The 15,080-nt window shown below is 35.5% G+C and overlaps 1 protein-coding gene across 1 annotated transcript in view; it reads left to right on the top strand.

Moving 5' to 3' along the window:
* Positions 1-15,080, top strand: part of AGXT2 (alanine--glyoxylate aminotransferase 2) — a 113,682-nt gene that overhangs the window by 37,669 nt on the left and 60,933 nt on the right. The window contains exons 5-6 of the mRNA XM_053701200.1: positions 3,757-3,851; positions 8,593-8,686. Of these exons, the coding sequence (XP_053557175.1) occupies positions 3,757-3,851; positions 8,593-8,686 (189 nt within the window). The remainder of the gene's footprint in view (positions 1-3,756; positions 3,852-8,592; positions 8,687-15,080) is intronic.

Here is a 15,080-nt window from a genome sequence, read left to right as displayed (position 1 = left end):
ACATATACACATATAAACAAATGTATTTACAGACATATACACATATAAACATTCTATCTCCTACCCAACTTAAACAGACAACACGTCCATCTAGCTCCTGGCTTAGACATCTGGACATGTTTAGATGCGGCCATCGCAAGTGTATACCTTGCGATTATGTACAGGTATCCTCAGAGTTTACTTTGGCAGTGAGTGGTCAAACATACCCCATAAAGACATGTTTAAATTGTAAGAGCACTGATGTAATTTGTCTTATCTCCTGCATTAAATGCAATGTCCAATATGTAGGACTAACCTCAAGAGACATCAACTCCCGTATAAGGGAGCATTTTTCAACCATATCTAGAGGTACATTGACTACTCCGTTAGTGCAACATTTTGCCAATAAACATGACTGCAGTCTTAACTCTTTTAGATGGGCTGCTATTGAGAAGGCTCGGGTTCCAAATAGAGGAGGTAATCTAGAGAGCATTTTGGCCAAACGTGAGGTCTATTGGATCTTTTTCCTAAAACCAGACTCCCATTTGGTCTAAATTCCAAATATGACCTTGTTTATTGTCCTACATAGTACCATCTGATCTGCAGTATAGTGTATATTCACATATATATATATATCTATATTTATTTATTTTTATATTTATATTTATATTAATATATCCCGTGATAGATTTTATATTTCTATATGTTTCTTTCAAACAAAATACATATATAATATAATATATTAATATATAAATATATGAATATTAACCCGAGTGTTTATGTATATTTATCTAATCCTTATGAGTACCTATATGTTTATCTGTATCTTGACTGATAAAAATTTACTAAGCTTGTCCAGATTCTTACTACTAATGTATTACAAGATGTATTATATTTTAGGCCATATATATATATATATGATTCAGATATAGGTTCGTATGTCTGTTTATTATAGCTGTATAAGTTTTGCTTTTCCTCTTTTCCCTTTCTTTTTCATATTTACTTATTTCTATTTTATTTCTATTAGAACATTCCTTAAGCTTTTAAAAGTATTTCACATGTGTGACACCTTAGGCTATGATTACGGCTACACGCCGAAACATGTAAGCCATTGGTGCCACCCATGCTGGTGATTTTAATGTTTATTAATAAAGTACTGCTTTTATTTAAACTGCACTTGACTCGGGACCCCATCCTTTCGTTTTGCTTTGTCAAGGACAAAGTCACGTAATTGTGATGAAACGCGTCGGTGGGAGGGGCTTGTGGGTAGCATACGTGCCTATGTCAGCATCTGAAGCATGTTGTGGGTAGTTTAAATTACAATCACTGCTATGGTAATATAGTGAACTTATTTAACTCCTCAAAGAGCATTAGCAAAATTATAGATACACTGTAATTACAAGCCAAACGATTCAGCTTTGTAAATCACGGCTATGTGAATATAGCGTGGCATTACTCATTTAACTTCTTTTAGAATATTAGCAATAATAGGTATAACTGTAATTATAAGTATAACTGTAACTATAAGTAAAACTATCTATCTTTGGAAGGATCGTTTACTCAAATCCGTGGTTACTAGAGAGTGGTTATTCTTACGGATAGAGATTGTTTGCCTCCTAACGCACATTCATTGTAGAATCGGATAACAGAATGCTGCCTGTATAATCTCGGCACTGTTAACAGCTAAATATAGCATGAAAGGAACCAGTGGGTGTATGTGATTAAAATATAGACCGGCAGCTGAATGACCCTGCTTGCCTACAATAATATATAAACTGTTTGAATGTCTGGTAAACTTATGATTGTCTGATTACAGCAGCACCTTTGAAAGTTGACTGTAGTATGATAAGCATTAGTGTGCTCTGTATGACTGTTGTACGAAGTGGCAACTAATAAGATCCTGTTTCAGTAAAATATTGCTATATGCACTGAGGAGAGTAACATGATACACATCAGATAAGTTGTTTCTGAATGCTAACTGCCCACCAATAAACTAATAAATAACGTGCTCTAATACGTTTTTATTTGGAGTTGATTATACTACCACTATTTTAGTGAGGTGGTTACATAAGGTAAAAGTTATTATCCAGTGAGTGCCTTAAAGATATAGACACTCACTATATGAGGGATTGATATACTACCTTTCATGGTTTGAAAAAACATATAGATATATATACTCCTATAAAAAGATGAGAGCTACAATATGAATTATTATATTCAATCACCCCAAGCCCATGGCCCTATTTTAAATATGTTGTTGTTTGTATCCTTGATGCCTTTCTGACTAGCGATGCTGCGAAAGGGTGAGACTGAGAATTAACCCTTTATTTAGAAGACAGAAAGGAATTATATGTGTGTATTAGTTCCGGTGTCTTAAGGAACGTTTTAATATAGTTACAATAAAGTTTCACGTTTTAATGTGTATTTTTCTCTACTAACTCCACAATTTATATATTGTTTGGATAAATTCATCCACCAATAAAAAAGTGCTGTCCAGGGTACTGAACCAAAATAAAAACCCTTAGATGGCTTCTTTTTCAAATAAAAATAGCAAGAGAACAAATAAAATTTGATAATAGGAGTAAATTAGAAAGTTGCTTAAAATTGCATGCTCTATCTAAATCATGAAAGAAAAAATGTGGGTTCATTGTCCCTTTAATTACATTTTAAGTAGACTCTGGCTTACAGATTATGATATTCTTGAATGTTTATTACTTTCAAGAACTACAATTCAGCTGCTATCAACAACAACCCTTGCAAAGGAACTAGATAGTAGCCACACAGCAAATTTAAACCAGCATTTGAAGTTAACTTGCTTTAGTTTGGTTTTGTATTATGGAAATTAAATGTTACTGTTTTATTAGCTTTCTCTGTAGTCTTTGAAGTTTGGGAAAGCAGCAGACACTGTCCAATGCTATACAATTAATATTTGTTTTTAATTCTTATTTGATTGTTATTTAATTCTCTCCTTTTATCCATCTTGTATTCTATTTTAATAAAGCAAGGGGTGTGACTGATTGGCATTAGATGATCCTTTGATCTCATTGGTTAAGATTTTACGTGTGCTTGTTTAAATGTGCATTTTATTTCTAATTTTTTTTTGCCTGACAAAGAGACGGGTGCCTTGGAACACAGCCATCAAGTTGAATTTACTTGAAAAATAATACATTTCATTAAAGGTCCATAATAGTCAAAAAATTACATGCTCTAATTTTTTGTTTAATTTGAAGACTATTGACTCTACATTACTGTGTGTTATGTGATTGGGTGTTATGTGATTGGGTGTTATGTGATTGGGCGTTATGTGATTGGGCGTTATGTGATTGGGTGTTATGTGATTGGGCGTTATGTGATTGGGTGTTATGTGATTGGGCGTTATGTGATTGAGTGTTATGTGATTGGGTGTTATGTGATTGGGCGTTATGTGATTGGGCGTTATTTTATTGGGCGTTATTTGATTGGGCGTTATGTGATTGGGTGTTATGTGATGGGTGTTATGTGATTGGGTGTTATGTGATTGGGTGTTATGTGATGGGTGTTATGTGATTGGGTGTTATGTGATTGGGTGTTATGTGATGGGTGTTATGTGATTGGGCGTTATGTGATTGGGCGTTATGTGATTGGGTGTTATGTGATTGGGTTAGCTGCACTTTCCATTTGGGACCAGCAGTTCTCTTTTGTTCTTAATAGACACTCCTATGCTTAATTCTTTGTTTTTGTTTTTACTTATTTTATGGCTTATATTGTTGAATAATCGTGTTCTATATTTTTTTGTAGGTCCTCTACTTGACTAACAGTGGCTCCGAAGCAAATGATTTGGCAATGTATATAGCAAGACTACACACTAAAAGCTTTGATATAATAGGATTAAGGTAATGCTGTCAGGTGCATAAAGCTTAATATCATTATTTTTAGTTACAGGGGCAATGACTCTACCAATGGAATAAAAAAAAGAACAAATAGGGCACATTTGACAGTGAAGATAACGATTTCCTCAAGATGGATAAGAAGGAGGTTCTAGAAATAAATATTACTATGTACAGGTTGGGCAATAGTTAGAATGGGCTGTAAAATGACAAGCTTAAAGGGACAAATCTTTCTTTAATGATTCAGACAGCACACACAATTTTTTTTAAATAGTTTCCAATTTTCTTCTATTATCCAATTTTCTTCATTCTCTTAGTGTCCTTTGTTGAAAAAAGGTAGGTAAGCTCAGGATGTGCATGGATACTTATAAAATGTTATACATTTGCAAGAGCACTAGATAGCAGCAGTTTGCTTCCATGTAGCACTTCAGACACATGCACACTACCTACCGAGGTATGCCCTTCAACAAAAAATACCATGAGAGCAAATTAAAATTGATCATAAAAGTAAATTGTATGCTCTGTCTGTGTCCCTTTAAATGGCAATAAACATAAAATAAAACCGTAATGGTTATTTTGTAACTTACCTCTGAAAATCATGTGTTTTGCAATGCCCACAAAAGGCTGTATTGTACCATTCATGACTCAGAAACCTGATTGAGCTACATTATTGTGTGGCACTTGTGCACTGCGCTGACACAGCAAATAAAGCAAATGTTGCTTAAAAAAATGTTTAAGGGGGATTCGTATTTTATATTCTAATGTTCTTCACATAGAAGATTTTTTTATTTTTTTCATAAGATATATATCTATACCTATACATCTATATGAATATACAGAGGTGTGTGTATATATATATACAGCAAATAAAGCAAATGTTGCTTAAAAAAATGTTTAAGGGGGATTCGTATTTTATATTCTAATGTTCTTCACATAGAAGATTTTTTTATTTTTTTCATAAGATATATATCTATACCTATACATCTATATGAATATACAGAGGTGTGTGTATATATATATATATATACATATATATATATATATATATATATATATATATATATACATATATATATATATATATATATATATATATATATATATATATATATATATATATATATAGGAAAAATAACTCATTGTGTAGTTCATTAACAAATCTAGACAGGCCCAGAGGCTTGTCTACCCACAGAAAACCTCTGAATTACATTGTTTCCAATGCAGCAAAGGATTCTGGGTAAGATATGCAAATTAAGTACACAATGACACACCTTTTTACTTCAGTCTGCTTTTCAGCAGGTTCCCTTTACGCCAAAGTATCGCTGTTCACACAGCTTATAAACTTAGCTAGGGTTAGTGCAGTGATTCATAACCATCCCAGGACAGCTGTTTCGTGGTTTTTGCCACTCATCAGCTGGGAGTAGGTTAGAATCACTGCTGGGTGAAGTTGATTCCGGGCAGAAAACAACAACATTTTAAATTAGGGGGAGATAAAAGGTGAGTTTAAAATCCTCCACTACGCACAAAATATAGAAAAAATAACTCATTGTGTAGTTCATTAACAAATGTAGACAGGCCCAGAGGCTTGTCTACCCACAGAAAACCTCTGAATTACATTGTTTCCAATGCAGCAAAGGATTCTGGGTAAGATATGCAAATTAAGTACACAATGACATACCTTTTTACTTCAGTCTACTTTTCAGCAGGTTCTCTTTACGCCAAAGTATTGCTGTTCACACAGCTTATAAACTTAGCTAGGGTTAGTGCAGTGATTCATAACCATCCCAGGACAGCTGTTTCATGGTTTTTGCCACTCATCAGCTGGGAGTAGGTTAGAATCACTGCTGGGTGAAGTTGATTCCGGGCAGAAAACAACAACATTTTAAATTAGGGGGAGACAAAAGGTGAGTTTAAAATCCTCCACTACGCGCAAAATATAGAAAAAATAACTCATTGTGTAGTTCATTAACAAATCTAGACAGGCCCAGAGGCTTGTCTACCCACAGAAAACCTCTGAATTACATTGTTTCCAATGCAGCAAAGGATTCTGGGTAAGATATGCAAATTAAGTACACAATGACACACCTTTTTACTTCAGTCTGCTTTTCAGCAGGTATATATATATACAGGGAGTGCAGAATTATTAGGCAAATGAGTATTTTGACCACATCATCCTCTTTATGCATGTTGTCTTACTCCAAGCTGTATAGGCTCGAAAGCCTACTACCAATTAAGCATATTAGGTGATGTGCATCTCTATAATGAGAAGGGGTGTGGTCTAATGACATCAACACCCTATATCAGGTGTGCATAATTATTAGGCAACTTCCTTTCCTTTGGCAAAATGGGTCAAAAGAAGGACTTGACAGGCTCAGAAAAGTCAAAAATAGTGAGATATCTTGCAGAGGGATGCAGCACTCTTAAAATTGCAAAGCTTCTGAAGCATGATCATCGAACAATCAAGCGTTTCATTCAAAATAGTCAACAGGGTCGCAAGAAGCGTGTGGAAAAACCAAGGCGCAAAATAACTGCCCATGAACTGAGAAAAGTCAAGCGTGCAGCTGCCAAGATGCCACTTGCCACCAGTTTGGCCATATTTCAGAGCTGCAACATCACTGGAGTGCCCAAAAGCACAAGGTGTGCAATACTCAGAGACATGGCCAAGGTAAGAAAGGCTGAAAGACGACCACCACTGAACAAGACACACAAGCTGAAACGTCAAGACTGGGCAAAGAAATATCTCAAGACTGATTTTTCTAAGGTTTTATGGACTGATGAAATGAGAGTGAGTCTTGATGGGCCAGATGGATGGGCCCGTGGCTGGATTGGTAAAGGGCAGAGAGCTCCAGTCCGACTCAGACGCCAGCAAGGTGGAGGTGGAGTACTGGTTTGGGCTGGTATCATCAAAGATGAGCTTGTGGGGCCTTTTCGGGTTGAGGATGGAGTCAAGCTCAACTCCCAGTCCTACTGCCAGTTTCTGGAAGACACCTTCTTCAAGCAGTGGTACAGGAAGAAGTCTGCATCCTTCAAGAAAAACATGATTTTCATGCAGGACCATGCTCCATCACACACGTCCAAGTACTCCACAGCGTGGCTGGCAAGAAAGGGTATAAAAGAAGAAAATCTAATGACATGGCCTCCTTGTTCACCTGATCTGAACCCCATTGAGAACCTGTGGTCCATCATCAAATGTGAGATTTACAAGGAGGGAAAACAGTACACCTCTCTGAACAGTGTCTGGGAGGCTGTGGTTGCTGCTGCACGTAATGTTGATAGTGAACAGATCAAAACACTGACAGAATCCATGGATGGCAGGCTTTTGAGTGTCCTTGCAAAGAAAGGTGGCTATATTGGTCACTGATTTGTTTTTGTTTTGTTTTTGAATGTCAGAAATGTATATTTGTGAATGTTGAGATGTTATATTGGTTTCACTGGTAAAAATAAATAATTGAAATGGGTATATATTTGTTTTTTGTTAAGTTGCCTAATAATTATGCACAGTAATAGTCACCTGCACACACAGATATCCCCCTAAAATAGCTAAAACTAAAAACAAACTAAAAACTACTTCCAAAAATATTCAGCTTTGATATTAATGAGTTTTTTGGGTTCATTGAGAACATGGTTGTTGTTCAATAATAAAATTAATCCTCAAAAATACAACTTGCCTAATAATTCTGCACTCCCTGTATATATATATATATATATATATATATATATATATATATATATATATATATATATATATATATATATAAATAAAAATAATATTTTCTACTATGTGAAGAACATTGGAATGTAAAATATTTACAGCACTAAGTACACAGTAAAATACATTATTAAATATTCAATAATAAATTATTTATCTTGTTTTAAGATATTTTAGTGGAAAGGGCTCCAAAGTGTATATATATATATATATATATATATATATATATATATGTGTGCATATGTGTATTTACATGTGTATATATGTATTTATATGTGTATATATGTATGTATATACATATATAAATACATACATTCACATGTCTATATATTGGTACACATTTTTTTTAACTCACAGTCTTTACACTAGGGGGCCAATTTATCAATGTCTGTCCGACGTCAATAAGCCCGATCGTATAGGATTGGGCGGATTGCAGAACGCAGCCTCAGAGGCAGCGGACCAGTTATGGAGCAGCGGTCTATAGACCGCTACTTCATAACTGCTGTTTCCGAACAGGGGCATCATTTGGAGCTTGATAATTTGGCCCCTAGGTCTCCACTCGCACTAACTTGATTTGCACAAAATTTTGTTCACACTCAAGTGAACGTCTTTACTTTCAACTTGTAATACGCATGCAAGTTAGTGCGGGCGCCATATTGGTTATCGTGACCTGCAGCAGTTTATTTATTTTTATTTTTAAAAAAGCGTTACGCATAATTAAGGGGAAACACAGGAAGTTGCATTATTATGTAAAACGTCATGGGATAGCACAGGAACAGCTTTTTTTTTTCTTCAAAAAACAAAGCTCTGTAATACTTTTATTCTATAAAAACCTCCTCATTTAGCTTGGAAAAATAAATATTTTGAGTATGATGCCCATTTACGTTCGCAATTACAAGCAAAACAGTACAGGAAATTATGGCTTTGTATTTTATATGAATGTGCAGCTTTATTGTTCAACCACAAGGTTTTATATAGTGAGCTGTTACATGGCCGAATCTAAGAACACTATCCAGGTAAATTCTTGTTCTATTACAGGGGAGGCTATCACGGTGCCAGTCCATACACGCTGGGAGTGACTGCAGTTGGAGCTTATAAACAAGGAATAGCAAATGGCAATAGCAGCTACTCAGTGAGTTTTGCTTTTTATTCCCAAAGGTTTGCACTGAAACTCATTGTAGAAGTTTGTTATTTACATTTATACAGAAGGTGCTTTATTCCTACTTGCTAATATCCTACATTTGGTGCATATAAAGTTATTTTACTGTACTGAAGTTTACTGCACAGCTTCTGATTGACCCTCATAATCTATATGCCTTGTATATAGGGTCGCCAGATTCCCTCCACAAAAATAGTGGTCAATTTGTCGGTGATATGGCACATAGGTAGATTGGGTCACACAATGCCCCCCCCAAAAAAAGCTCTACCTTAGCCCCCACTCTTCATCCCACCATGTATAATTTTCACAACTGAGCAGTCATTTCACCCCTTGGCTGCCATTAGCATACAAATCATCAATACATCTTTGGTTGCCAGTGGCACACATAAACAGAAGTAATTTAATCTCTTTGACTTCCCTTCACTTCTTTAATTTCCAAATTTGTAATCATTACATTTAATTAACATTGAGGGATTTTAAATCACTGGGGGCTTGATCACAAGTGATGCAGTATTTTGCATTTTTGCTATGGTAAAAACTCAGCTAGAATTAAAAATTTTGCGCAAGTCATGTTGCACTGGTATTACAAGTTGAAAGAAAACTTTTTTTGCTTTAGCGGTAACCCGAATAGCGCAACAATCCAATTTTAGAATATCACATAAACGTTCACGTATACACCATTGAGTCAATGGAGAGAGAAAAAAGTTGAACAAAACTAACACCCAACTCTCATGCAAACACCATCACATATTCTCATTAGCACTAACCCGACATGAAAATATGAATATTTTATATTCCAAAGTTATTTACATAAAGCAATATGTTCTTTTTTATTCATAAATACATATTTCTACATATATCTGATGTTTTTTTTAACAAAAATATATTCATACATATATATATATATATATACAGTATATATATATATAGTATATATATATATATATATATATATATATATATACATACTGTATATAAACAGTATATATAAGATTATATATAGGTATAGATATATACAGATATGTAAAGGATTTAGAAATAATTAAAACATATGTGCAGAACCTTTGAATGTGAAATATTTACAGTAAATACATAGTAAAGAATTTAAATAAATATGAATATTTTATAAAATATGTTTTTTACATGCTTTCATCTACTTAACAGCAAAAGGTTCGCCAAACAGTTTATGTTCGCCAAACAGTTAACCACAGCTCAAAAATCACGGTAATGATTCTAGTGTAAATATACTTGTAATGTCAGCACAATTTAAACGGAGTGCAAACGATCGTGAAAACCCTTGCAAAATAGTTTGAGCCCAGTATTTTTGTAAATACTTTACTGGACATCCTGCTAAAATACTGGACTGTTGAGTTCAATATGGGACACCTGGCAACCCTACTTGTATTTTTTTTAAATATGCACAGTATTTAGCAGCATCTAAATGGTGCATTGCAAAACACTTGCCCATAAAATAAATGTTTTCAAATAGCTTAGTTCAAATAGTTTTAATATTGTCACTTTTTTATCAAGTTGTTAAACCACTTGAAAACATTGGGCCTATTAAGTCTAGCTTCAAATAAGTTTGTCCACTGAGCTAAGCAATCCCTGTGTATTTTGTAAGTTTATGCAATTTGTAGCATTTTGCAAAATATTTGGGTTACAGGATTTGCTATTTAGCCTCTTTGGGAAGCAAGTGACAAACTTTCGGTTAGATTACGAGTTGTGAGTTAGGGTAAAAAAGCAGCGTTAAGAGGTCCTAACGCTGCTTTTTTACGCCCACTGGTACTACGAGTCTTGAAGGTTTAGGGTCACCACACACTTCTTTGGCCTTACCGCAAAATGACTTACGTAAACTTCGTAAAGTCTTTTTTCTATGGGACTTCCATAGCGCCGGTATTACGAGTCTGTCTTGGGAGGCCAAAAAGTGAGCGGTACACCCTACCCTGTCAAGATCCCTAACGCATTTAAAAGTCAGTAGTTAAGAGTTTTATGGTACAACGCCGTAACATAAAACTCATAACTAATGTGCTAAAAAGTACACTAACAACCATAAACTACCTGTTAACCCCTAAACCGAGGCCCCCCCCACATCGCAAACACTATAATAAAATTATTAACCCCTAATCTGCCGCTCCGGACACCGCCACCACCTACATTATAGTTATGAACCTCTAATCTGCTGCCCACAACATCGCCGACACCTACATTATATTTATTAACCCCTAATCTGCCGCCCCCAAATGTCGCTGCAACCTACCTACACTTATTAACCCCTAATCTGCCGACCTCAACGTCGCCGCCACTATAATTAACATATTAACCCCTAAACCACCACACTCCCGTCTCGCAAACATTAGTTAAATATTATTAACCCCTAATCTGCCGTCCCTAACATCGCCGCCACCTACCTACATTTATTAACCCCTAATCTGCCGCCCCCAACATCGCTGCCACTATATTAAAGTTATTAACCCCTAAACCTAAGTCTAACCCTAAATCTAACACCCACTAACTTAAATATAATTTAAATAAATCTAAATAAATATTCCTATCATTAACTAAATAATTCCTATTTAAAACTAAATACTTACCTACAAAATAAACCCTAAGCTAGCTACAATATAACTAATAGTTACATTGTATCTAGCTTAGGGTTTATTTTTATTTTACAGGCAAGTTTGTATTTATTTTAACTAGGTAGAATAGTTATTAAATAGTTATTAACTATTTAATAACTACCTAGCTAAAATAAATACAAATGTACCTGTAAAATAAAACCTAACCTAATTTACAATAACACCTAACACTACACTATAATTAAATAAATTAACTAAATTAACAACAATTAAATCAATTAAATTAGCGAAAGTACAAAAAAAAACAACACTAAATTACAGAAAATAATAAACAAATTACAAGATATTTAAAATAATTACACCTAATCTAATAGCCCTATCAAAATAAAAAAAGCCCCCCCAAAATAAAAAAAAAACCCTAGCCTAAACTACCAATAGCCCTTAATAGGGCCTTTGCGGGGCATTGCCCCAAAATAATCAGCTCTTTTACCTGAAAAAAAATACAAACAACCCTTCAACAGTAAAACCCACACAACCAACCCCCCAAATAAAATACTATCTAAAAAAACCTAAGCTCCCCATTGCCCTGAAAAGGACATTTGGATGGGCATTGCCCTTAAAATGTCAGTTAGCTCTTTTTTGCAGGCCCAAAGTCCCTAACCTAAAAATAAAACCCACCCAATACACCCTTAAAAAAACCTAACACTAACCCCCTGAAGATTGACTTACCGGGAGAAGTCTTCATCCAAGCCGGGCCGAAGTCCTCAACGAAGCCGGGAGAAGTCTTCATCCAAGTGGCAAGATGTCCTCAACGAAGTCGGAAGAAGTGGTCCTCCAGACGGGCAGAAGTCTTCATCCAGACGGCATCTTCTATTTTCATCCATCCGGCGCAGAGCTGGTCCATCTTCAAGACATCCGACACAGAGTATCCTCTTTATCCGACGACTAAAGATGAATGAAGGTACCTTTAAGTGACGTCATCCAAGATGGCGTCCCTTAGATTCCGATTGGCTGATAGAAAAAATCCTATTGGCTGATGTAATCAGCCAATAGGATTGAACTTCAATCCTATTGGCTGATCCAATCAGCCAATAGGATTGAGCTTGCATTCTATTGGCTGTACCAATCAGATTTTTTTAAGGGTGTATTGGGTGGGTTTTATTTTTAGGTTAGGGACTTTGGGGATGCAAAAGAGCTAACTGCCCTTTTAAGGGCAATGCCCATTCAAATGCCCTTTTAAGGGCAATGGGGAGCTTAGGTTTTTTTAGATAGTATTTTATTTGGGGGGTTGGTTGTGTGGGTGGTGGGTTTTACTGTTAAGGGGTTGTTTGTATTTTTTCTTACAGGTAAAAGAGCTGATTTCTTTGGGGAAATGCCCCGCAAAAGGTCCTTTTAAGGGCTATTGGTAGTTTAGTTTAGGCTAGGGTTTTTTTATTGGGGGGGGGGGGTTATTTTAATAGGGCTATTAGATTAGGTGTAATTAGTTTAAATATCTTTAATTTGTTTATTATTTTCTGTAATTTAGTGTTTGTTTGTTTTTTGTACTGTAGCTAATTTAATTTAGGTAATTGTATTTAATTTAGTTAATTTATTTAATTATAGTGTTAGGTGTTAGGTTAGGTTTTATTTTACAGGTAGTTTTGTATTTATTTTAGCTAGGTAGTTATTAAATAGTTAATAACTATTTAATAACTATTCTACCTAGTTAAAATAAATACAAACTTGCCTGTAAAATAAAAATAAACCCTACGCTAGCTACAATGTAACTATTAGTTATATTGTAGCTAGCTTAGGGTTTATTTTATAGGTAAGTATTTAGTTTTAAATAGGAATTATTTAGTTAATGATAGGAATATTTATTTAGATTTATTTAAATTATATTTAAATTAGTAGGTTTAGGGGTTAATAACTTTAATATAGTGGCGGCGATGTTAGGGACGGCAGATTAGGGGTTAATAATATTTAACTAATGTTTGCGAGGCGGGAGTGCGGCGGTTTAGGGGTTAATATGTTTATTATAGTGGCAGCGACGTTGGGGGCGGCAGATTAGGGGTTAATAAGTGTAGGTAGGTTGTGGCGACATTGGGGGCGGCAGAGTGTCGGCGATGTTGGGGGCAGCAGATTAGGGGTTCATAAATATAATGTAGGTGGCGGCGGTGTCTGGAGCGGCAGATTAGGGGTTAATAATTTTATTATAGTGTTTGCGATGTGGGGGGCCTCGGTTTAGGGGTTAACAGGTAGTTTATGGGTGTTAGTGTACTTTTTAGCACTTTAGTTATGAGTTTTATGTTACGGCATTGTACCATAAAACTCTTAACTACTGACTTTTAAATGCTTTAGGGATCTTGACAGGGTAGGGTGTACCGCTCACTTTTTGGCCTCCCAGGACAGACTCGTAATATCGGCGCTATGGAAGTCCCATAGAAAAAAGACTTTACGAAGTTTAAGTAAGTTGTTTTGCGGTAAGGCCAAAGAAGTGTGCGGTACACCTAAACCTTCAAGACTCGTAATACCAGCGGGCATAAAAAAGCAGCGTTAGGACCTCTTAACGCTGCTTTTTTACCCTAACGCACAACTCGTAATCTAGCCGACTGACACCACAATAAAGTGACCTTTATTTATATAAAAATACCTACTGTAGCTTTTTTAAAGGGGCCTTTATGTAAATGTATTCACACCATTTAAATTATTATTGATTATTGTTACTAACATAAAAAAATGAAAATCTGCTTCTTGAAGTTGAAATGGGATCGTTTTTTTGAAAACCAGATGATGTGGAGATATTCTCATCATATCAAGTTAAATTGCTTTAAATTATTTATTTGAATGTTTCATATTTAGTTATGCTAAAGCACCAGCCTTTGTCTTGCCCTTAAATTATGTAGCAAAGGATAGTGTAGGGAGACTTTGACTACTGCACGGACCTCTGACCCATCCATTGACCCCCCTCCCCCATCCTTCCTCCTCTTCCTCCCTCATCCTTACCTATCACCCCCGCCTAATCTTCATGAGATTTGCACAAACGAACCCCAAACAACCCCCCCTCCTCTTTCTCCCCCTTTTCTCTCTGCTTCTCACTCTCTGGTGATCCTAGATTTTGCATATATAACTTGGTAGGAATGGCCGTAAAACACCAGGAAAAGTGCACTGCTGGACTTTTGGACTTTTTAACATACAAGTGCATATTGACCTGTGTTCTGATCTCTTTGGAGCTAAACTCCACATGTTCTACGAGCGGTCAGTAATTTATCATGTCTAGGGGAGCTAGGGGAAGAATGTTTCTCACACGTTAATATTAAACATCACAATTCGCAATGTATTGATCGCATAACTTTGTTTTCATATGCATCTTGGAAAAATTGAAAAACTTGTAACCTTTTGAATACCTTTCAATAAAGCTTTTTTGAAAAAAAAAAAAAAAAAAAAAGAAAAAAAAAAAAAGAAAAAAAATTATGTAGCAAAATCAGTTTAAGGGCAAAACTTTTCATGATTGCAGGCAGACTGTTTGGCACGTAGAGGACCTGTCTGTCTGCTGCATCGGATGCAAATATTTAGCATTGCACAAGAGGTTTCGTGTGTAATGCTGCCCCCTGCTCTCGCACAACAAATTGTCAGGGTTTCTTAATCACCCTGAACATGATTGTCTCGCCACTTCTGAGGTGGCAGAGAGGCAAAAGAAGCACTTTCTGCTTTTTACATTAAGGCAATAAAAAACAAGGGTAAATTAACCCCCCTGGGGGCGCCAAACTCAATAATAAGCAAATAAGTACCTGTCTGATCCAGTTTGCATT

The sequence above is a fragment of the Bombina bombina genome, chromosome 2, assembly GCF_027579735.1.
Source record: "Bombina bombina isolate aBomBom1 chromosome 2, aBomBom1.pri, whole genome shotgun sequence".
NCBI lineage: Eukaryota > Metazoa > Chordata > Amphibia > Anura > Bombinatoridae > Bombina > Bombina bombina.
Note: the sequence above shows the minus strand (reverse complement) of the source record. Positions and strands in the feature narration are given on the sequence as shown.